The sequence below is a fragment of the Notothenia rossii genome (genome assembly GCF_949606895.1).
Source record: "Notothenia rossii genome assembly, chromosome: 4".
Classification (NCBI taxonomy): domain Eukaryota; kingdom Metazoa; phylum Chordata; class Actinopteri; order Perciformes; family Nototheniidae; genus Notothenia; species Notothenia rossii.
In genome coordinates this window covers 23,279,465-23,304,829 of record NC_136902.1, presented here as the reverse complement: position 1 = coordinate 23,304,829, position 25,365 = coordinate 23,279,465, and the positions used below count along the sequence as shown (strand labels likewise).

Sequence of the window (25,365 nt, the reverse complement as noted above, 5' to 3'; positions counted from 1 at the left end):
ATAAGTATTACCAAGGTTTAGAAATATGAAGTTACAAGTAAAGGTCCTGCATTATGTAACTTGGGTAAAAGGACAAAAGTATTAGAAATAAAACATAATTACAAAAAGTAAAAGCACTCATATAGAGTAGCTAATTTCAGAATAACCTATATAATATATGACTGAATTCTAACTGTTTTACTTTATATAATCCGGGTAGCATTTGAATTACCCACAACAATCTTTACACCATATTACATCATCATTTTATTACTATTAGTATTGTATTATTAACCTGAGTCTGCAAAGTAACTAGTAATGACAGGTATTAAATAAAGTATTGGAGGAAAGTGTGACATTGTTTGTAGCAAGAACACTAACACATCTCCAGCCTCTGTGACTTTGTGTTTGATCCTAAATATTTAACACCCACTCTCTCGCAGTGTCTTAGTTTTGAATCTTCTTCCATTTGACTCAGGGCTCACCTTTTTGAAGTACTCGTCATCAAAGGAAATCTTGGCGGTTCCTGACTGTCTAACTCCTGACCCGTAGTCTGGGGCCTCCTCGTCAGCTACAAAGAGACAAAATAAACTTTTATCAGGATCTAACGCAGACATGGCAGACTCAAACCGACAGAGCACTTTAAAGGAACACACAGAACATCTGAGGGAGTGTTCTCTCTGCCACCAGATCTGTGGCTTTGCAAAACGTTCTCACAAATATATATCAAAAATTGAAGTCAGAAACAGTTATCTAGCTATTAGGTTTGAGTTCAATATATTTAGCCATCTAAATAATAAAATATGGCACCGATACATGTAATTGAAACATATTATGTAGGTTTTCTTTAACTATATTATTCAAATGTAAGTTAAACAGCCTGTTTCACATGGATATCGCACAGTTTATTATCATTAGTTTATGTTTTCATATTCTTAGATCTGTATCTTCTTTTGATTTACCCTCACGCTTGTCTATTTATGTACATGTGGATTGTTTTTTACGGATGAAAGCCCAATCTATAAAGCCCAATAAAGTGAATGTGGAATGAGTGATTAGCAGGCATAACCTTTGCATAGAGATGCTAGCAGTCGTGCTCATTAGAAAATCTCATTAATTACTCACCAGCTATAGCCTGGACCCCCACACGCAGGAAACCACGCACCTCGCCCTTCTCTGTTACTATGGCAACACGGTGCACCAGTGGCACAGGGTACAGCAGGTTGCTCAGGTACACGAAAGCTCTGCGAGGAAAAGGAGGACAGAGACTTGAAATTCTGCTGCAGTGTGAAACAGTTGAAGTCCTTGGATCCAGGAGACACATTTTAAATCGTATTAATGATGATTTCTGTTTTTTTTGTTTGTTATATAACTGCAATGTATTGCAATTAATAAAGCTTATTAAAACAAATTGTATAGCTCCCAATTGAAAAGTATCTGAGTAGAGACAGACAATATTTTAAAAGCTTTACATTATTTACTGACATACATGTCTTTACAATGATTTAAATATCATAATGTGCAAATAAAGCATACATTAACAACTCCTATAACATACAGCATTAGAAACAATAATGTTAAGGATTGAACAAAATAATGAAAAAAGAAAAACCATGTGAACATTACAGTCTGATTGCTCCAGCACTCTGAAATCAGCAGCAGTTTAAAGCATCCTCTTTATTTTTAAACTGTGGGACAGGGAGATGACAGATCGCCTGGGACGCAGCAGTAAAGGTTGTAAAAGACTTGTTTATTGTGTCGTAATACAGATATAGAGATGTTGGTCTCTAACTCACACACACTCGCTGACGTGTTTTTTTTAGGGCTTGATTTGTTTTGCTGCACCCCTGGTGACCTACTCTTTGTTTGTGTCCCCCCCTCCTCCTCCTCCTCCTCCTCCTCCTCCTCCTCTAGTGGGAGACTCGAGGCCGGGTAGGAGGAATATCAATCTGGAAAATCTCTGAAGTCATAGTGACGTAGAGGCTGAGCTACGTCTGGTGCGCAGTCTGCTTGCGTGCATGGCTTGGCAAACGCTGTTTATGACTCAGCTATGACATTACCGGTGCTACGGCAACGGCCTCGGTACAACGTGTCCTCTGATTTCTAATGCTGCTGCAGCACATTATTTCCTCTTGACAATGAATTAAACACAAATAAGCATGATAACAACTAACAGTGAGTTAATAATATCTACAATACATTTCAAGAGCAATGTTAAAAAACACATACAGGGTTATAAAATAAATTCATGTTATAAATCAAATAAACAAATAAATCAAACAAGGGCTCAAGGATAAAAAAAAAAAATTGACAGACAGCTAATCAACTTAAGACACAGAAAATCCACAGATGGAGTTAATACAGTCAGTGCGGTGATGGTGGCGGGGGATGAGACATCACGCTGGGAGGAGGTGGAGAGAAGAGGATGGTGGCTTTTCAATTTTTGGAAACGCAGTCTAAATTAAAAGTAAATCATACAAAGTGGGCCTGTGAGCACAGAAGCATGGCTAATCATGTTAAATTGCAAAATAGTTCAATGTATCTCTGCAAAGCTGCTATGAATACTTGATCTGTTTCTGAAATTATGCTCTAACCGTGGAGGGATTTGCTGATAAATAATAAAAGATATGCTTATTTATTTGCTGAAATGTTTAAATAATCTACTTTGCCAGCTACCATAATAATATATAAAATGATATCTTGTATCCTAAACATCTCCTGAACATGCCTCCGGGGTGAAATCAAAATCCAAAAATGGGGATAATTCTTGATGAATTGAAGGAAATGGGAGATGTGTTTAACAACAGCAAAACTATATTAAAGAATAGCATAAATATTATTCGCACAGAAAAGAAATGTGCCTGCGTAAGTGTAAGACAGAATATGTTGAAGTGTTTTAAATAGCAAGCTTTTAGAGACAAATGTTTTTGGTAAGTAATAAGCATATTCATAAATAAGACTTACTGTAATATTGGAAGGGGAGTGTGAGAGTTTCTAAAAAGATGTTTTGATAGTTCTGCTGTTGTTGAAAGCATTGAATTCAATTAATCAAGACTTTTTCTATTTATTTGTATTCTTTGTTCACCGTGGAGGACATCGGGTCAGTTAGTGACATAGAAAATAATAACTTGAGGGAGAAGCAGTACTTTAAATATCATTCATCTGCATTTGATTATGTTGCTCTATATCCTGCACTCATTCATCTTTATGTTATGTATTCCCCCATTTGTGTCACTTTACTCTATATGTGTATTAAAGATAAACATTATTAAACCAAGCCATCATCCCCCCCTACACCCCTGTCCCAGCCTGTGTGTGGAGGGCGTGGGAATGCCGCTGCCGGTCACCAACCTTCCCACCAGGATGAACCAGGGGGAGCGGTCATAGAAGGGGTCCTGGCCGTCGCTGAAGATGTCCGAGCCCTCCTCGGTGCCAGCATCTGAGCTGGTGTCGTCCACAAAGGCCTCGTCGTCCATCAGGTCGGACATCTCGCTCTGACGCTCGTCCGCCAGCTCGGTGATCTCCGAGTCCGTGGTGGAGAAGGTCGGAGAGGGCGTGCGGTCGGCCAGGCGCTCATTTACACAACCGTTGAAGATCGGGGAGCTGACGGGTTGGGAGTTTGGAAATAGTGGCAAGAACCAAGGAAAGGTACAATGGAGCAATAAAAAGAGTTAAAGAGGCCATCGAGTATAGCTTTGAAAGGACATTTCACCTTGGCATTGTGTTCCCATTGATGGCATGTTGTTTAAAAAGAAACAACATAAATCCATGTACTAACATACAAATAAATGTTAATATTGAAATTGCAATGTAATTACCACAAACAATATCTGTACATTCATTGGTAAAGATGTGTTGATTTTTACCTCTACCAATTTTGATCATTAACCAAATCTATTGAGAGCATATTTGTTAATACTACTACTTGGAAGCCATTGCAAGTGCAACATAAGGATTCACTTAATAAAGAGCAGGTATTACAAGTAGCTGCTAGCTGTCAAAGCAGTTTATAGAAACTATTTTATACCAAAATGAAATGCCACTTTAAAATAATTAAATTCACATCTTCTAATGCATGCTGGTTCAAATACAAAATGCCACATGTTTCCACTTTATCCAAATCCACTATGTTATGAACAAGCTTTTGTATGAACTAGAAGGCATATCAATAGGAGAATGGCAACAGACAGAAACAGTTCACAATGGGTAAATGAAAATGGGTAAGAGAAACTACTAATTACAAATAAATAAAATGTGATTTCAAATAAAATGTATAAATACCATAGACTGTATATAGATAAATAAACAGAGGAATATTTTACAATGAACATGAAAATCAAAAACACCAAATGAAATGACAAATTCACCAAATTATACACAGATTCAAAAAGAAACAACAAAACAAAATGCAGACATAAATTATGCTTAAACATGTTATACCACTTATACACAAGACTCCAATGACAGAAATGTAATCTGTATAACAGAATTTGACCATGAAAACGGAAAGATTTTATGGAAGTTCACACATAGATCCATTTTAAATAAATGGATCACAAAAGCTGATTGAGTTTCACCACAAAAACCAAACCTATCACTTAGGACTCTAACAGCAAACAGGCAGCACCACAAACACTATTCATGCAGAATATTAAGTGAGTCACAACATACGCAGTTTAGTATTTCTCCATCGTTCCTGTTACGTACCTCCCAACCAGTTTAAACCAATGGAAGCGATCATAGAAGGGATCATTTCCTGTCAGAGAGCCCTCTCCGTCCTCCTGGTTGGTGGAGGCCATTTCTCCAGCGCGGTCGTACATCTCCCTCATCTGCTCCAGCCTCTGCCTGCAGATGACGTCACAGGGCAATTAGCATTAACGGGAAGCAGAACGAGAAAATACATCTCATCTAATGGATGGAGGGCGGAGATGTCAGTCTTATAATTTATGGTATATTTTTTTCTATTACTTAAGGCATGATAAATGATCTGACAACAGGCTGATTGAGAAAACTGAGCCAAAACTGAAATGTGAGCCAAAGCAGACTGAAGAGACTGAATGTGCACAATACACTAGATGTTGTGTTGGGCTGACTAAGTATTAAAGGTTCTCTATTATGCTATTTTGTATCAATATATTATAGGTCTCAGATATATACAAACATATCTCTGAAGTGTTTGGCTCGAAACACAAAACAGATCATGAATTGTAGCATCCCATAATCCCCTCTGTTTCAGCCCTGTTTCAAAAGTGCAGATTCTCTGTCTTTACTTTAGATGAAAATAAGGAGCCACGCCCCTCTGCAAGATATTTGGTTAAAAATAACACAAAGTTGCTCTAGGAGGAGATTCAGGTGATAAGGTGGGGGGGGGGTTACCTTGGGTGGTTACTGGCTAATGGTTACAGAAGCCCAAAAAATAATTATGACATCATGAAGTGGCCAAAATCTGATCAACTCATTTTCAGACAGGTTTTTATATAAATGGATCAGGACAAAAAGTGAGCGAATCTTTTTTCCTGAAACTTTCAGAATCATTTTACACATGTTTATGTATAAAAGACATGAAGAAATGGTGTGACCTTTAACATTTAAAACATGTTCAACTACAAATAGGATTAGTTAATTTAAGGTATGGGCATTACTTGAGTTTTTCAAGGGACCAGTAGTGTGTGGCTCCGTTCTTCAGGTCCTGAACCTCTACGGCCACCACGGTGCGGGGGAAAGGCCGGGCGTCGCGCTCTTTCTCCGGCTCTGGAGACACGAGCTCAGGGGGCAGCGGAGAGTACAGAGTGTCTGTCAGCAAGACAAACTGGAACTGGACCTGAAGAGTGGGAGGGGTGGTTGGAAATAAAGAATAATTGGAGAGTTTAAAAAAACATCAAGGCAAGCCAAATAAAAAAAACATTCAACAAGCATGAGAATCCACTCAAAGGAAGATGACTTTAATCTCAGAACCTTCAAGATCATTTTTCATTAAAAACACTCGGGAGACATCAAGGGATAGGTATTTTTCCATTAAAGATATACCATGATTGAAAGGTCAAACAAATCCATAACGGCCTCCATTTTGTGGTCTTACTCTTCCCAGCATCCTCTGGGGCAAAAATGCTAAACCAATTAACATCACTGGATATAAATAACAGACAGAAGGAAACCAAAGATAAATAAAACTCCTGTGAAAATGTCTATGTGACAGACGAGCCATCTCCATTATCAATCTAGAAGCGCCTGGAACTGGACGAGCGTATAAATCACACACACTCCGGATGGGAAGGTGGACCCCCGCTCGGGTGATGTGAAAGATTGCCTTCTGCACAAACACACATTATGTTTTAAGATCGATGTCCAGTTCAACAGGCTGAAGCTGTCAACTGACTTAAATTAGGGCATGAAAAAATAAATGTTACTGTGGCTCTCCAATAACTTATTTTAGTTGTTTTTAATCCATAATTATTTATTTGCCTTTTTCTTTGTATTCATTTTACAAGGACCGCTCAACTGCTTTTTCTCCGATTATTTAAAAGCAGCATACATTTGAAATCTTCCTGCCTTCACTAGCACTAGTTTTGTGCTAAAGAAAACATTTTTCTCTTTAATGTTAAAGCTGGAAAACCGGTCTTAAATCACTGCTTAAGAACAATAACGTAAAGCGCAATATCAGTTTTCTCACTTTCTTCTTTAGCTCCACACTGATGGCGTTGGCCTCCTTCAGGTAGACGGCGCTTCCCCACAGCTGGTCGCGGAGGGAGGTGAACTGGTGGTACCTCCACTTCCTGAAAGACCACTGAGCTAACTCAAACTCGTGCTGAGTCCACGGCACTGCGGGGGAATCAGGTGATGTTAACATACACGAAAATAAACACACACACACACACACACACACACAATGATAATGCACAAAAAGGACCATGCCAGTGGTTGTACTTGTTTTAGCCCAGTGTACTTTACATTACTGCCTTCAAATCAACATTATCCATCATGTGGAATATGTCGTCTTCTTTATTTTACTCAATGTTTCTTTCAAGCACTGTGCTGTTAACTTTTCCTTTAGGATGTGTTTAGGGACCTCCAAGATCATAAATTACTGTCAGCTTTAAATTATGAAGCACTAAGTTATAACAAACAGAAGACAAATTGAGAGGAAATACAGACTTTTAGTGTGTTTCTTGTAAGACCACAGGAGAAGTTAAGCTCCATCCCCAAAATTAGAACCTGTTATCGCTCTCAATTTGATTTACAACTGTATTTCTAGTTTATTTTCACTGCTTGCTTCGGAAAATATAGCCAGTAATGTAGAAGAAACTTGTAGTGGGCTAAAACATGCACAACTTTAATTATGGTCAAAGTAAAATGTGTTTTGTTTAATTAGTAGTATGTTTATTTCAAAGAAAGTATAGGATATTGCATTTATGGACTAGTTTGACTTAAAACCTTGAATTTGTAATTAGTTACAACATTTCAATTAATCTAAATGAAGTTGATATTATATTCTTCTGGTTATGAAATGGGAAATACTATACGCACATCCCAGAAGTTTAGGCTCTGGATAGAAAATGTGAAAGAAAACAAACATTGCATTTAAATATGTATACTTTTTAGCCTTAAATACATTTGCTAAAGAAAGATCTGCAGGGCTGAAGATTAACAGTACACACCTTCCTCCTCCTCCTCCTCATCCTCCTCCAAATCTTCTTCATCAGGTGTCTCTGTAACCACAGAAATAGTCTCCACCTGTTTCTGAAGCTCCTGCAATTTGCTCTCGTACACCTGCACACCAACACACAGGGACGAGGAGAGAAAACATGAACAATTCTCCATCAGCTGCAAGAAAACTGTGAAATTAGACCGCCATCTGTACCACATTTAACCCAAAATACACAGTGATATGTTGGGAATACTCAATACTACCAGTTTTATTTCTATATTACAGGCATGTACTGAGAACTTTGGCTACTGATCCAAATGATACATGGTAGGCAGCTGGATGTATAAATAATGCAATGATACACAGAATTAGGTTTACAAATACATTAAATGTGTAACATTTTCTTATACTGTACATTTCCAGACCTGTTATTAAATACTGCGTGTTTTGGATGTAAAACACTCGAAGTGAAAGCTATTGATAACTTGAAGAGGTTAAAATATATTACACTAATCATAAATAATAACATGTCTATTGTTCACAAGGAAACATATAACACAATCCAAAACCAAAAAATATCAGAAAATATTTAATAGTTCTTGCCGAAAAAGCAAAAAAAAGCCCAAGAAATGTTTAACTTTTTATATACATAAAAGTGGGTATCCGAATCCTAGAGCCGATGCAATTGAACATTTAAAAAATATTCTGAAATAAATATGGAAAAGGAAAACAAAAACTATCATGTTATAGTCAGAGGGAAAGGCTGGGATGGAAGAGCAGAGCTGCTGGTGGGAGCTGAGTCAACTGTAATCCAATGAGGGGCGCCATCATCATCAGAGCAGGACAGACCGTGGTCCCGATGACCTCATCCTGTTTGTTCAGTGTCTTCTGGGAAGACAATGCAGCCTTTTTCTTCTTCATTAACCTCCTCCCTGCTGAAATCCCACCAACAAGCTAATAGCTGAATTCTATTCATTCAAGAACATTTAGAAATCTAAAAAAAGCCAGTTTTACTGAATGTAGAGATCTGCATGAAGCTGCTTTTGTAACAATGTGCACCTAAATGGTTCATGTGAATACAGTATTTCAAGCTGCCCATTCACAAAATGTATATTACAATTCAGAAATTACGTTGCAGCATGGCAAAGACTACATTTAGTGCCTCAATTTATGTGGATGGAATGAAGTGAACAGCACCTAATCACACTTTCATCCCTATCCCATGTTAAAGTATATGTAATGTGATTTCGGTAATAACAAATAGCTTATAAAACCCTTAGCAATGTATATGGATAAAAGTATAAAGACATGTACCACATTCATTTAAAATGTTTTAAAAATAGAAATGAAAACAGCCCATATCTGACGTAAGGTGTTGTACAGTGTCTCACATTGGTACTCCTGTTTAGTTCATTCATGCAAAAAGGCCTGCCACGATAATTACATTATGGTAAATACTTATGGACCCTGACCATATTTGCTGACCTCGATAATGCTCTTTGTGTTTACATATGTGAGGGTTTTAATAAGGATGTCACCAACATTTAAGTCAGCATGAGGCCAGAATGAACAGCAGGGTTTTGCCTGCTTTTAAGACTTTTTGTTGACGGATCCTGAGTACATTTTTTGTCGTTTTGAGTGGTTTTCTTTGGTTTGTTTTTTTACATAGTATTTCTAATTTATTTATAAAAGGACACTTCTGATTTAGCAATACAATTCCAGTGATTGAATTCTTAAGTATAAGAAGTATAATGCTCTTTAAAAGGGTGCTCTAGCATTATTTTGCTGTTATTATAACTATATAAATGGCTTTTAAATGACAATATTGATTTTCAAGGTCATTTATGGGACTGTATATTGTCCAACTAGAGTAGTTATTGTGACAGGCCTAATGGACAGATGAGATGATGTCCCTAAACTGGTTTAATGGCAGTGAAAAACAAATACTACCCATATAAAACAAATAACTGCACTTGGAGCATGTCGTTTTATTTCAGTCATATTTTGAAAATCTTCCAGCAACACAGAGACTCAGTATATTCTTACCTTGTTCACATAGGTATGTTTGCACAAAGTGCTTGATTAAGGAGCAACAAAACTTGGCACACAGCTGCACTGAGGCACTTGATATTGTAGATTCAAAAAGCAGACGCACAACACTCAACAGACACTTTGAGCTGAGACCTAACACAGACATATATGTATTTCAAAAGAACAGCGCACTGTTCATTTGAAGTGGTTTACTTTCCAGCTTCCCTGGTCGCCATTGGCACCAGTGCATACGCTAAATAACGTTCTTTAATGGAGCACTTATTAGGGATGAAGAAATGTAAGCTATCGCATGCAAAGATAGTCAAAGATATGAGGCGTAAGGTTGAAAGACTTGCACATGTCATTATATCATTTGGTTTTTGTTACAGCAGAGAAAGGCAGAGTATATACTGTCAAAACGTATAGTATAAAACACAGAAAATCATTTCATCATTGTGAACCAATGTAACATTTTGAAAACCTCAAATGGCCTCTGCTTTCTGCTCAGTGTCACTGATTCCCACAGATGATTTAAAGGCCATCTTGTACTTAAATATTCAAATGAATCAACATTTCTTTTAAAGAAATGAATGCAGCAAGAAAAGGCAGATTGACAGGCAGGCTTGCTGCTAACTCAAATAAGCATCAGCTATAGCACAGAGGCAAAACACTGACTGAGTTCAGAAGCCATCGCTCTGATAGATCTATCCAGGTAGTGCCGTTTTGATGCAGCTAAATCAAGGCAGTCTTCAAAATCTCCATTGACATTGTAGTTCTCCCAAATAACATCATTCAAACACTTCAAGCCTTTGTCCTCTCTCCAACATTTTTAAGCCAAGTCTTTGGGAGCCATGACAACACTCTGAAGGACATTGAATTGAAACACAGAGAACTCTGTGCTTACTCAGTGAACCACAAACCCAGAATGTCATTTTAAGAAATCAGAGCTCAACTGAGGAAGTGTGGTTGATACAGGAAGAAACTCAATTTGTTCTTGATCTTTCTGGATTAGTGGAATTTATGTTAAAGTTAGGTCCACCCCCCTAGGATTTCAGCATAGTGGTTCTTATATTTAATAAGCTCTGTGGGTAGTTTTTAAAAAACAGTTTTAATAGTGTAATTTATGACTTAACATTGAAATGTGTGTCTTTAACAACTAACTCATTATTATACTGAAATACAAGGTGAAAGTTATATATTTGAAATACATCTAAGAAAGGAAGGTTGGTATCCAGCAATCAAGTGGCTTGAACTAAGCATTTGAATAAATCAGTGTTACTTAAAAAAGGTTAGTTTGGTTAGGCAAGTTCAGAAGATTCCTTTGCACATTTTAACTTAAAACCCTGTGCATGAAGACTGAATTAAAAAGCAAAGAAAGAAAATATTGAATGTGTAATGCACAGCGGGATTAATATGTTAAGGCATAAAAAGGCACCTTTTGAATACCACATTCTTTAAACCAATATTTCAGTCTGTTTAAAAGGCAGTCAATTGACTAGTGCATCAAGTTATTCCATTATTTAAAATGTCCAGCAGGCTGGTCTTTTGATTCTAGGCCAATGGTGATTTATGAAAGTAAATGTTTTATGAAGTACAGCAAAAAAAAATGAAAAACTGCAAAGATAATTGATGTTTCCATCCTGAAATTCAGTTACATGGTACATCAAAAAAAATAATATATATATAGGGTGTTTAGGGAACAATCACAACCAAAGTCTAGACACTTCAGTGTGTTTATATTGTCGTGGCTAAAAACATTCAAGATAGACCAATGTTAAAATGGCAAATATGTAAACTCAGAAATTCAACCAAGAAGACAATTTTGGCAAATCAAAGCATGATTGATGAATTGTCACACATGATAAAAGATGAGCAGAGTAGGCATGGCGTGTCTCTTCAGAACAAAAACAAAAGAACAGTCCCTTTATCATCTGTTGGCTTCAATTCCTTATGACAGCTCTCCCAATGCTAGTGATCACAGGGCACACAATGCAGCAAAAACTCGTAAAACGGCATATATTATGGTGATGATGATGATAAAATGTCTCCTTATAATACATACAATACTTTTGGATCAACCAATAACACACTGATCAAGTGCAAAAGTCACAGTCGGTTTGAGTTGTGTGACTCACATGATTCTGAGCTGTTGTGATCTGTAATGTATTTTTACTACTCAAAAGTATATTAAAACTAGTTCCTCATTCAACATGTCCCACTCAAACTGCCGTCTCTCTGCTGGCTTTTAGATTTGGAGCAGACATCTGCCTGCGCATTCTCGGAGGTGGCTGAAAGTTGATTGGATGGTTAGCGTGGTCAGTGTGTTGGTACTGCTGATAGCCATTGTATCTACCATCTGTATACATCATGTTATCGTAGTGGCAGGGCTGTTGTTGGTGGTGTTGCTGGGGATGAGCCTGATTTTGGCGGGGCTGGTAGAAAGCTTGTGTGTGCCTCCTGTTGCTTTCAGACTGCTGCAGTGACTCCATGGAGCCAGAAGGCCGCTGGCGGTAATTAAAAGAGTTGCTGCGGCTTCGTTCATGGTGCTGCTGGTTCTGATTGTTCCTATAGTTATGTCTGTGACCCTGGCTTAAACCTTGCTCCAAGTCTTTGCTCCTGAACTGGACTGATGGGCTTGGTAATGGAGGACTGACTTGGATCAGTGAAGCAGCCATCCTTTCTTTAGACTGCAGTCCTTCTCCATTCAGGCTTTCGCCCTCGTCTTCCTCTACAGCTTCTTTGGGCACCTTTAGCTCAATGACTTGCTGATCTGTGATTATAATATGAGTGCCTGGGCTCCACGAGTTGCGGTGCTTAGGGTTGCTTTTGAAGGGGAAGCGCAGCTTGCGATCTTCTGGGGGTATGAAGCGGTGTGGTCCGGTCTGCCGGCGGAGCTGTTTTGAGATCTCTTGTTGCTGAAGGTTCTTGAGGCGCACCTGCTCTTGACGCATCCAGCGCATGTGGCCTCGCTTCAGGGTAGAGTCATCGCCTGCACTTTGGCCTGTTGGTGAATCTACATCCTCATCATCAGGCTTTTCTGGCAAGGGAGGTTTCCCTTCTCTTGGGGATGTGGCAGAGGTAGTGGAGGTGACTACAGGAGGCTTTTCTTGGCTCTCTGGGGTGATGAGTGGAAGAACCTTTTCCATTTTAACCATCTTATTTCTGAGGGTACGGATCTCCTCATCCTTCATATTGTTTTGCTTCTTTACCTCGTGCAAGATGTCTTCAAGTTTATCAATGTGCACCTTCAGGTCGTCCATTACAACCACTCCTGGTCGTGGCCCATTGGTAACGACGTCCTCAATGCGCTCATCACCAACCCCTACAGTGTCCCAAACGTCCCGAGCCACCGCCCTCCACGAGTCCCGCTCGTTGGGGTCCTTCTTGCTGTAGCTAGCACAAAGCTCCTTCATTTTTACTATGGCCAGTGCTTCGATTTCCTGCCGTGTTTGGCGGAAGTCATTGAGGGCTACTTCATAGCAAATTTCTTTGACTGCCTGGATCTTCAGGTCGGAGATGGTCACCCACTTGGAGTCCTTGGTGATGCGACGCCGCTGAGGGACCTGGTACATTTTTACTTGCTCTCTTATCTTCCCACTGCTGGGTAATCCACACTTTCTCACTATGGACTGTAGCTTGCTGGGTGGCAGCTTTTCCCTCAAGGAAGTGATCAGTCTCCAGCTCTCTTCACAAGACCTCTTATCTGAGTCATCCCCACTATCAGAGTCTCCATCCTTGAGAAAACAACAGGACACAAACCAAAAGGTTCCCAAAAAAAGGAGAAATTAAAATGAGAAATCAAAGAGAAGATGAAGGGGCGACTTTTAAAATAAAAGAATGATTAAAAGTTATGAATATGCAACATGGGAACTTCAACTATGAGTAAAGTTAAAGCTTGATTAGAATTGTAATCCAATCAGACAGAGCTTTGTGCGTCAGAATTTTGAGATTTAGGATATTTGCCAAAGATAACTATTACACTGTAATGTTTAATAAATATTGTGCATACATCATTATTTTACGATGTATGGCAACATGCAGTATACATCCATCCATAATTATGTTCAAAATAAAGATAGAAATACAAATAAATATCCAACAATCAGTGGCTTCCATTGACTTGCTTGCCTGTCAGTTTGTTGTTCTGATATCATCTCTAGTGAAATGGTGATATTGATAAAAATAAATGGATATTAATATAAGTATCTATAGCTCAAAGGGTTTTCAGATATAATAAATGGGGTTATCAGCTTTAACAATATTGTTCCCAATGTTGCACATTGATGTAAAAAGGTATAAAGCATGTCTATCATGATTAGAAAATAAATATCAATAGACGATAGGGGATGATCGGAGCACTTCTGTTCGTTTGTCATGTTCCTCTTCTTAATTAAATGTATTTTGATTTGAAAGCTGGATCCCAAACATGCTACAGCGGCATGCATGTAGATGCATTTTGGAGCTTTCTCCCTTTAGTCCAGAAGGTTTGAAAGGCTTTTGTGTTAGCAGTGAGTTAGAAGACAAAGTGTTCTTGCGGTTGATCAGAAAGCCAGTAGAGAGAGGAGAGGCAGGCGAGAGGGTAAGTGTTAATCCACTACAAGAAAGATGTTAGTTTGAAAAAATGCAGTTTCTCATTTTTCGTAGACAAAGTACATTACAGATCACAACCATTTGGTACAAATAATTCATGTATTGTGTATGTAGTGTATCTATAGCTAGAATTGGATGTTATGTTGCTGGGAGTCTGAACCCCTATGCCTGAGGCTCTGCACATAATACCAGTCGTATGAGTAGAGGTCTGTGATTCACTGATTTAAGCAGCGATAACTCTGTTGTTGCCCTCAGTGTACTATGCCGGTGCCATGTAAGGCTAGCAAAGAGAGGTAGCCAAAGAAGTCAATGAGAAACCACATTGTCACTATCTGTCAAAAAACTACAGTGGGATTTTTTTGTTATCACAATGCATTGGACATGTCAGCAACTGCATTGGAGAGATGAAACTCAGGATAAAAACAGAGCAAGAAAACTAGAGTAGAAATCTAATCCAAGCAAATCAACAGCCGCTTCAAAGCTGACCAGCTCAACAGCAAACACTGCAATTAGTCCAGAACCATTACTGAACGAGTTAGGAAAACATGCTATTAACATGAACCATGCAAAAGCAGCGTCACTTTATAAAAACGAGGCAATGTGTTTCAATCTTTACTGAGCAATATTCAGGTTTAAGATTAATTTTGAATATAATATCAAAAAACGTTAGCCGTAAGTTGCTGTTTTGCAAGATTCAGATCCACTATAGAAGACACAAGAAAAATGAAAACAGGGATTTGGAAAGGGGAAAGCTTCAACATCTAATTCTCGCTCAATCAAAATGCTATAGAGAACCCAAGAGATAGGCAATCTTTCTCAAACCAGAAAACCAACCATGCAAGAAGAACAGACATGCGCTAGCAGTAAACGTGTGAATCACGCACACAGACATCTCAAAAGTGTCAGAGCACAGAGTGAGAATTAGTACTAGTCAGATTTAAAAGGACCAAGTGAAGCTATCATCCAAAAAAACAGAAACTAGCTTTCAAAATGGTATTGACCATAGAAAAACCATGCTTTAACTTTGAACTCCACGCATTTCAGCCAAATTAAACTCAAAATATCACAAACTATCTGAATCAAGAGAAGCTGCCTTGAATAAAAAATAACTCCCAAAAGGCATGAAATAAATAATGGCTTAATATCTAATAAACCCACAATGCAGCTACTACTAACTTGTCTACAACTTCTAACGTTACAAATACAGAAAACTGAATCAATAACATTTACAAAGTGGGTTTGATTTAATTCCAGCTGATTTGAACTCACCAGTCGCTGCTGCTCCAGAAGCTGGTCTGCTTCTTCCTTTTCCTTTTTGTACAAGATTTCCATCTCAGTGAGCCTATGTAAATGACAGCATATTGCCTATTATGAAATACATCACACAAATGATGATATACTTTAGCATCCATATTTGAAACCCAACAGATCACTACAGATACTTATAGCAGGACATTTAAATAAAGGCCAACAGGATGGATTGCGTACCTTTTCTCCATCTCCTGCTTCATGTCGATGCCCTGCTTCTCCAGCAGCTCTCTCTGAGCAAAGGTCCAATCCACCGGCTCCACAGGGGTTTCTGCCGTTGGCGTCTTTTCTCTTTCAGCTCGTGCCTGCTCAGGATGGTTAAACCGGAACACATGGTTCTTTCCCATAATGATACGGTTACCTGAAAGAAGACGGGGCAGAGAAATGGGCAGGGATCGTTAGATTAGCAAAGACATTGTTTATTAAGTGCTGATAGAACAGTGTAAATGTAAGAACTCCAACATTTTGTTTAAAATGTAGGTTAAAGCATCAGAATAGATGCTATAAACCAGTGGTTCGCGACCCAAAAGTGGGTCGCGGACTCGTTTCGAATGGGTCGCGGATGTGTGAGTGAAGAACAAAAAAAATAAATTGGAATTTCTTTTTGGGGAAAAAGTCAAACTTTTATTCTGAAGGCCCGATTTTCTAACGCTGTGCATGCAGTCGGCGTTGGACTGGAAGTACCGGAGACCATAAACGGTTTTGAAAACTTTTGTCACGTAGTGATCATCTTCACAATAAAATATCTTTGCTGATGTTTTTTCGAGTCTTCTGGCCAATCAGAATCAAGATTGTTGCCGGAAGTCCCCACGGAGAATAACTTTGCGGTAGAACTCTTCTTTATACATCCATGGGTACAGCTTCAGATAAAAATGAGCACATAATGAAATATGACCCCCGGATTGATGATTGACAGGTCACAGAACAATGGGGGCTATCTACCCTTAACCACAATTTAAAGTAAGTCACACAGACCATCTCCTCTTTACTCTTCTCGCAGCAAGATGTCAGAACAAAGTGAAAAACAAACAATTGCATAAAATATTATTAATATGTCGGGTAGTAATAGATTTATTTATTTTCTTCTCAGAGTGTACCAGAATGTATAGTTTATGTTAGTATTTCTAAAAAAAAACGTGGGAGAATCCCCCCATACCCCCCTGCTGGGGTTGGGTTTTCAGCATGTGTGCCTTTTTATATAGTTCAGCTTTGATTCCATCATCTCATTAAACCTTTTTTAAAAGCATACATTAGTTCTGTGAAGGGATATATGCACTGTACTTCACTTGTATTAATATTGTATGCTGAAAAGCGTATATTACAGCACGACTTTTTGTTGAATAGATTTGAGTGCTTCAAAATGCTGGGTCGCGATGTATTGACCAAGTAAAAAGTGGGTCCCGAGGCCTGACCAATTGAGAACCACTGCTATAAACCACATTGTACAACTGTTATTTATGACGCCCCAGGAAAAACCCATTATACAAATTCAATTATCATTTTATTAGTCACCTCATTCCGGCTTAACAGAAATAACAAAAACATCACATTCACAGATCATTGATAACTTTATTTTCAAAAATGTGAGATTTACCTGAACGTAGCTGGATTGAATCCTCAACACGCTTGCCGTTGACGTACGTTTCAGATCCCTCGCATGGCACCAGCATGACGACAACTTTAGCAAAATCAGAACAACCAATCATCAGTGACTCATTCTGAGAAGATCTAATTCAGGGTATGTACTGATTACTGACAGGACAGAATGTTTCCATTAGCAACAGAAGATAAACTTTGATTATATATTTATCCACCAATACCATCCAGACTTATTGATTTGTTTCAAATCTGATGATAATCCAGATATTCAAATCACATATGCCATGGCAAAGTTAAGCAAGCAAACTCATAATATAGTGCCTCACCATTTCCATTGAGATTCCTCTCGCTGCGGAAGACGCAGTGCTCTTCCCTGATATGAGCACCACTTAAAACAATGTCCTGACGTCTTTCAGCATCAGCCTGACCCACCCTGAAACAATAAGAGATGCCATTATGAGAGAGTGAAGTCTCTTTGTGTTGGCAGCCATTTCATTTAAAAGTCAGCGGCAGAAGTTAAATGGAATATATTTTAAGAAAGCAACACCCCCAAAGGACAATAGGTGTTTTCGTCTGTAACTCTGTCACCCGTTATTGTCCCCCTGGAGGCGTGATTGTAACAGAATACTCAACAGGAATAGTCTTCTAAGGGGAGCACAAGGACAAAGAGGGGAGGAAAGTAACTTTAGAAGGCAAAACCTTTGGTGAGCAGTGGCAGATTTTAAGCCAGTTTTCTCTGACTCCGTATTTAAATCTTACTCTTTTGAAGTGAAGCAAGAGGAACTTCCACTGCCTGGAAGAAATGCAACTCTTACACCTTCATTTCAGTGTCATCATGCAGGTTTGGGTTACCTTGTAATTCCGTCTTTGATGTAGTAGAGCAGGCACTCTGACATGAGAGGATCCTCATTTAGGTTAACCAGGTGTGGAGTCTATACATGAAACATAAAACAGACGGTTTACCACAAAAATATTTCTAGAATTTCTCTACTTGCATCATGTTTTCACAGACCAATCTATACCAACACTAAAAATAAAAAGTGAGCATATTCTTAAATCACTCTCTGCTGTCAGTGATACATGATATACAGTACACGGACAGAAAGGGTCACATTGACACAGTGCTGACACTCCTAGAGTCTGAAACATCACAGTATCACTAGATATTATGCTAGCAGCTACTCCGCTAAACCACCAACCTTTTTTGGGGAGAACACCCCATTAAAGTCTGTATAAAGATCACAAGACTTCTCAACGAAAAGCTAACCCATAGAGCAGCAGTGAGTGAAAGGAGAGAAAAAAAATGAATGGAAGAAAACAAATCGATATGCAGTGGAGGAGTCGGGAAGGATTCAAATAGGGGACATTTTCTGAAACCACAGCTGATCTAGGGACAGCTAGTGCTAATACCATAATACACCTATTGGTCTTCCTGGTCTCCTCAACTGAGACATGCCGGAGCGGTAAGGAGAGTGAGGGAAATATACCATTGCCTGTAAATGAATAAGCCCCATGACAGTGCTAATAAGCAGCTTAAGGACACATTTAAATAATCTACTCAGAGCTAGGTATTATATTTAAAGATAAACCTCGATTCAAGTGGTCTGTGTATAATTGTACTTCACAGAACCTTAATTAAATCCCATCATTATATAAAGTTAATAATGGAGAGGGATATTAATCGTAGATGCTACAAACAGGAGTTACAATAAATGTAGATCTGTGCAACAGTGCGGTAACCATAGGGACAACTCTGACCAGCATTTTAAGGATGTTAAGCACTACTCAACACTTAACCTCATCTAGTGCAGGAAGGGTGCTTTGTCTGCTAATTCTAATGAAAACAAACCTTCTTGGTGGCAAAACAATCAAACTGTTCGTCAAATGGCATTTCCTGGCTAAGCTGAGTGTGTGAAGGAAGCAAATAACAGAGTGGAGAGACAGACAGAATGATTAAGTGAGGAGATGAGAAAAAACAGTGACAGGGAGGGTTCTCATGGAAAAAGATAACACAGGAAACAGAAGAGAGGAAGTGATGGTGGAAAGGTGTGCATCAACACCCATGGGAAAATCGAAACAGGCAACCACCATCACCCTCAGTGCTCGTGTCTCATGTCTGATTTACCTTTTTAGGAGAGAAGACCCCCAAAGTGCCTCCATCTTCACGGATTGCCACACCCATCTCTGCAAGCAATGCCTCCCTGTAAGGAAGTAAAACATGTGTCAGACCCTCAGGAGGAATAACACATATATAATGGCACATATTCTCTTGCAGATACTTTCTGCAATAGAGTTACACACACTCGGTACATTTATTTCCAGAAAAGCGCCTTTGCGTTGATAAGACAAACAGGATGAGAAGTGATGGTGAACAGCATCACAGTGTGTGATTTGTGGAGTGACGACAGGCAGAGAATGGCACCAGTGAGACTCAATGGACAGACAGTAACATGGTTTATGTCTGCAGCCACAGATGAGTGGATAAAGGGGGAGAAAGGGGTGTGAGAGGGGTGTTTGTGCGGCTGAGTGTGACAACAGAGAAGGGAAGGGAAATAGACAGAACAAGTGCAGCGGAAATGTGGCAGATCGGTGAAGAAAGGGAGCGGCACAGAGGGGGGAGAATACAGAGAGGGGGCTATGGGGGGTTTGTCTAGCACTGACAAGACACAGATGAATTGAGGGAGGGGTGGATGCACACGTATGATGTTAATACTGACCTCTCCATGCGGATTGCCTCAGTCTTTCGCAGTTTCTCTTCCCAGGTTTCATTGAGCTCGGCAATAATCTTTTCTGATTCCTGAACAACAGAGGCAAAGTGTGAGGAAAACACAATGATTGTGATTTAGTATTACCTGTAGCACTGGAGTAGCTACAGGGTACTAAACTCAGTAACACCAAGTCTGGATTAAAAAGATTTAAACTAGTGATAAACAAGTTTTCTTGGCCATGTTCATATGCTTTCTTTCATTAAAGAACATTTTGAGTCAGTCACGACAACAGAGAAGGGCAGTCCCACATAATGGTCTATGTTATGGCATGAAAACATAACTTTCTGAGTTCCCCGTTCTGATAATGTTTAATGTAGTCATCTTAGTTTAATACAATAATGAATTGTTATGTTGGGCAGTACTGAGCTTTAAGGGGAATTGTAAAGGTGACTTTGACTGTGATCTTTGTTTCCGTCTCACTCACACAGCTGTGACACCTTTATTAAAGATCACTATTAAATCTAAAAGCCAATGCGACTTGGATCTATTTTTATCCAATTTCGTCCTTGTCTGCGTTGGTGTTTGACGTCATTGGATGACAGATAGACTGGGCACCATAGTTGCCATGGAAACTGCAGCTCCTCATGGTTGGTCTTTGCAATGTGTTTTCTTATCAACAGAGAGAGTGTACTGCGAGCGTGAGAAGTAAAACTCAGAGGCCATATGAGGACTGAAGGGCGGAACGTGTTTTGATTAAAGGTTGTGTGTGGGCTAAACAAAGATTAAACAGCCATCTTGACATTCACATAAGAACTTTAATTTACTGTTTAAATATTACAGTGTGAGGTTTATATTAAGTTGGTGTTTTATTTGGTTTACTAATTTATTCACAGATATTTAAGGCATTTAGAAAGATGCACCTTCCCCAGTTTCTATAATTCACATATTACTCTTAATATTATATTAACTGAGGTATTTTTTCAATTGTTTAATAAAACAAAAAATGTTCTTATGTTATGCACACATGTTTGTTATACTTTGATGAACAATTGTAGGATGTGTATGTAAGCCATATGCAGCTAAGGGATGCTCCTCCTTTGACACACAATAGATATTTAACATCGCAGGCAGAGGAGAGATATGACGAATATTTTGAGAGGCACAGAACAGTGTATTTTAACTGTTTGATCATTTACATTTCAATGGTGTTTTATAATTTGTATTTAACAAAGGAGATACTGATACACAAATATATGTTTTAATTTAAGAACATGCTTTACATAAAAACGTGAAAGTCATCCTATTGCCACACGCAACACAACATGCAGCAGCTTTTGATCAAACTAGGTGCTGATTTGAATGGCAAAACGAAAATGGACTTAAAGGTAAAAGTATCCACATTTTGAGGGTCTCAGCAGAGTGGACAATTAACTGTGGGACTCTTCTTCTCTCTTGAATTACGTGTGATTTCACTTCAACCGTCTACACAGGCCAATTCTACCTTGAGTCTCTCGATGGCCTCCTCTCCTCCAGGGGTGGACATGATGCGCTCCTGGATGCTGGTGGCAGACTGAAGGCCCCCCTGGTTGCACAGCAAGCCAGAGGATGGTGAGGCTGTCAGGGAACCAATAGGGGCTGTGGAGAAATGGCCAGGGCGTTGATTCTCTGAGGCTATCAAGTATCTATGCTTATTGTTCTGAATGTCTTTCAGGTCTGAGCCAACAGCAGGAGAGAAAGAGTTGGAGAGAAAAAGAGCACACGGAGACAAAAGGTGGACAGGCCCAGGGCAGGAGGAGAGGGGGAATAAACCACATAAAATGGAACGGAAAACCAAATAGGAGGAGAGAGGATAGAAAGAGGTGGGGGGAGGGAGAGAAAGGACAAAAGGAAGGGAAGACCAATGTAAGACACAAGTTGTACATCAAAAGGTCAAGACAAACACCCAGCATAATAGTCAGCTACAGTGAGAAGCAGTTTTCACTCCAGATGGTTTGCAAAGGTCTGCCTGCACACTTCAACAGAAAATATTAGACATTTTAGTTTGTACTCTGTTAGAGTTTCCAAGGCGCCTGTTTCTCTGTGGGCAGAATAACAGTGCAGAGCAATTAACTCCCAGCAATTAATTTGAATTGTGTACAATTCTGAGGAATACGCTGCTGTCCCTTTGTTGTCTTGAATGAGAAAACACTGCGTGAAAACTGCTATCCATGTATCAACTACAGGATGGGAGGGTGATAGAGGGAGGACAGATGAGAGTCACTGACACATGCTGCCAAAGTTCAGCCTGCAGTCCAGCAGTTCGATTCATTGCTCACAGACACACACTCGCTCATACACTTTATCAGAGTCACAGCATCCTCGCTAAAGGTCAGGCAACTCACGTCAATATAATGGCCTTAAACTCAGACTGTGCCTTCTAAGAAATGGATAAAAACTCAAAACAAATGTAAATATTTTTTGAGGTGCTGACATTTGTGTCCAGTAGACACCGTCAATAAAGTATTTTCATATTTCAGAAACATAGGAAATACATCAAAACCAAAGTGCTGAAGAACTTTATGAGTACTTAAGCTCAAGTTTTTACTATGAAGATTAGTCTAATCAGGTAAGGACCTGTTTTTGGGCAGGAACTCAGGTTACAACATTTATACAGATTATTAGTGTGAAAGGGAAACAAGGTGGAGTTATTAGGGATTTCTGAGAATACAGCAGAAGGTACACTAACTATTCAGTACAAACTATTACATCAAGCTATTCAACGCTGGTGTGGCTACTGAGAAGTTTAAAATCAAGCACCTTTCCGTCTGTAATCCTGAGCCTCAGGTTGGGAACTGAGAAGTGCCATTTTAAAGATTTGAGCATTTTCAGCTGCAGTGAATGGTTAGTATAAGAAAACAAAATAAAAAACAGAAAGACCACAGTCAACAAAAAGAAGCATTAGAAAGCCAAAGACAGATATGGTAAGAGAAAGTGTGGGTGCTTGGGGGTAGGGAAGTCAGACAAGCTATTCTAAAAGTAATGAGACCAAAAGGGATATTCCAAAAACAACTTGTGATACAGTTGGATTGGAGCCCGCAAATATCTCCCTCCCCCCCATCATCATTCAAGCGCAAAGCATGCTGGATCAGCAGTTCTAAAGAAGCCTTTCATTTCTGAGTCTACTTATATAAAGCATTTGCTTTTAGCATCAACATGCAAAGCCGTTAGCAGATTTAAATATAGGTAAGGGGGGCAAAAGCAATGTTCGCTCTTATCAATAGGGCAAATAGTGATAGACAATTCATGAGTTCCACACATATACACACATTTGATTCCACTTCCGGGGCAATCATCCCCCATAGGATCAACTGAGGGGAAGCAGGAGAAGATGAGGGTCAGAGGTCAGCACCAGTGAATGATAGGAAAAGGTTACAGACATTTCTTAGTGAGCTGAATGCGAAGAAATGACTTGTTAAGTGCCATGTCATTAGGCATGATCTAGGCAGACATTAGCAAGTCGGCAGGTTATTAATCAGCCCACATATTAGAAGTTATTAATGGGTGTATTATGGCTCTAATTTACTAGGCTATGAGCCATTACTCTTGTGTGTAGCAAATGGAGTGTGATAGTTTAAAGCTGCATTAAACTACCATTCGTGTTGTCAGTCACAATTAGCCAAATATGACCATTTATATTTTTTGTCAAATTATTTGTAATATAATATGCAACCTTAGAATGTGTTCTATTACGCATGTTATAAATAGTACAAAATATACTCTATAAGGAGGTACGTTTAGTAATTGACGCATGAAAACAGACACAGCGATGAAAACAAAGTTAGATGACATTGAAGTAGAAAGAAGATGTTGCCAGAGTGTGGTAGACCCGGAGAGTAGACGCTGTCTGGCTCTAGAAGCTTTGGCCGCATTAAACTCACTGTCTAGGATGTCCCCTAGGCCCTGAGCACGGAGCAGCTCCTTCAGTCGAGACACTTCGTCCTTGAGGTCGCGCACCAGCCTGTTGTTGGGATCCTCATTGATGACAGCATTACATTTGATGTTCTTAGCTCGGTCGGCATAGCTAGGAATTGTAAAAGAAACAAACTGTATTTGTAGTAAAGGATTCAATCCAAACAAATAAAATGAACTAGAATCATTTTGTAATTGGAAACCTTACCGGAGCGTGCTGAGAGTTTCATCGTAGTTGATATCTGCAGGACTGAGGGCAGCTACCATGGCCGTTCTTGAGTTTCCACCTGATAACAAAAACAAGTCAAACGTAAATTAAGTGATAAATGTAGGTAAGATGACAAAACAAGATAGATTGTTGTTGGGATCCTCATTGATGACAGCATTGCAACATGATTTCCACTGCACTGTAAAGTAGAAATGCTCAGAATAGAAGAAGCACTGCTCTAGCAAAAATAAATGCTGAATACTTACTCCCTAAATAAAAGACTGCAGTCTAATTAGACTAAAATGCAAAGTACTGTATGTGTCATGTGTGCTGAGATTGAAGATACACTGAGCGAAGGAGATGGCTGTGCTTGTCTAGTTAGGTTGAAATACAGTCTGCTGACAGTGTTCTTCTTAAATTGGTAGAGAGTAATGTACACTAGCTCCAGTCTGGGACAGGATACAGATGGTAAAATGTGTCTTGCTGTCCAGGAATACAAAATGTGCTTCACAGTTTACAAACTCCATCATACTCCATTTGTAAAGGATATTTAGCAGGTGATATTAATATGCATACCTAGGTTCTCCCTCAGCAGCCATGTCAAAACAGAGTCTCTGTACGGGATGAAGTCAGTCTTCTTCTTCTTTTTGCTCTGCAGTGAACACATATTAAGTTAGTAGGCAGAAAGAAAACGTATAACTTATGTAAGACTTACGACGAAAATTATGGACGGCAGTTAAGACTGAACACTATTATGTTGTAAAATAATAAACACCTCATATGTGATGGAAAAGACGTTGGGTAAAATGAGTAGAGGCCTGATTTGATTAACTTTTGCTCTGGTGAAAGGCTTGTGGAGTTATCACTGCGATGCGCCTTAAAGCAAAGCACTTCCTAAAACACTTAATAAAATGGTTCTGACAGAACACTGTGCCACAACTTCAGCATTGCACATTGCAAAAGGCTGTCAAATCTGCCTCATTGGGAGGATTCAGAGGTTACTGGTTAAGCTGTCGAACGGTTTACCTTGCTGGTAGAGTTATCCTTTGTGAGCAAGCATTACAAGGACAGGAGGAGAGAAAACAGAAGGGCAGACATTACAGCATGCCAGGCTCGTACATTAAGTCCTTGAGAAGACAGGGTCGAGTTGTAGAGGAAAGGCTGAAAGTAGGAAAAAGGTAAGAAAAGACAGAAATGAACAGAAACAGGCATACAACACTCACCACTTCAGCCAGGGCGGAGATAACCTTTCCTAACGTGGTGAGGGATTTGTTGATGTTGGCTCCCTCCTGCAATCACAGATTTAAAAATCTGATTTAAAAACCATCAGCGAAATACTAGCCAACAGT

At 39.2% G+C, this 25,365-nt stretch overlaps 1 protein-coding gene across 16 annotated transcripts in view; it reads right to left on the bottom strand.

Annotated features, from left to right (window-relative positions):
- The window catches only part of kif1b (kinesin family member 1B), a 59,133-nt gene that overhangs the window by 13,768 nt on the left and 20,000 nt on the right, over positions 1 to 25,365 (bottom strand). For 4 of the 16 annotated variants that reach the window (XM_079675987.1, XM_079675998.1, XM_079675997.1 and 1 more), the window contains exons 9-30: positions 25,240 to 25,305; positions 25,043 to 25,060; positions 24,593 to 24,668; positions 24,017 to 24,095; positions 23,778 to 23,920; positions 23,166 to 23,207; positions 21,362 to 21,573; positions 19,870 to 19,949; positions 19,278 to 19,353; positions 18,005 to 18,084; positions 17,479 to 17,585; positions 17,148 to 17,231; positions 15,734 to 15,914; positions 15,515 to 15,587; positions 7,635 to 7,746; positions 7,504 to 7,521; positions 6,650 to 6,798; positions 5,622 to 5,800; positions 4,687 to 4,824; positions 3,331 to 3,582; positions 1,105 to 1,223; positions 465 to 550 (exon numbers count right to left, since the gene is read on the bottom strand). In XM_079675987.1, coding sequence (XP_079532113.1) covers positions 465 to 550; positions 1,105 to 1,223; positions 3,331 to 3,582; positions 4,687 to 4,824; positions 5,622 to 5,800; positions 6,650 to 6,798; positions 7,504 to 7,521; positions 7,635 to 7,746; positions 15,515 to 15,587; positions 15,734 to 15,914; positions 17,148 to 17,231; positions 17,479 to 17,585; positions 18,005 to 18,084; positions 19,278 to 19,353; positions 19,870 to 19,949; positions 21,362 to 21,573; positions 23,166 to 23,207; positions 23,778 to 23,920; positions 24,017 to 24,095; positions 24,593 to 24,668; positions 25,043 to 25,060; positions 25,240 to 25,305 — 2,370 coding nt within the window. Of the gene's footprint in view, positions 1 to 464; positions 551 to 1,104; positions 1,224 to 3,330; positions 3,583 to 4,686; positions 4,825 to 5,621; positions 5,801 to 6,649; positions 6,799 to 7,503; positions 7,522 to 7,634; positions 7,747 to 9,592; positions 13,390 to 15,514; positions 15,588 to 15,733; positions 15,915 to 17,147; positions 17,232 to 17,478; positions 17,586 to 18,004; positions 18,085 to 19,277; positions 19,354 to 19,869; positions 19,950 to 21,361; positions 21,574 to 23,165; positions 23,208 to 23,777; positions 23,921 to 24,016; positions 24,096 to 24,592; positions 24,669 to 25,042; positions 25,061 to 25,239; positions 25,306 to 25,365 lie in introns of those variants that run through there. The other 12 variants (XM_079675995.1, XM_079676000.1, XM_079675988.1 and 9 more) reach the window with 10 other exon arrangements.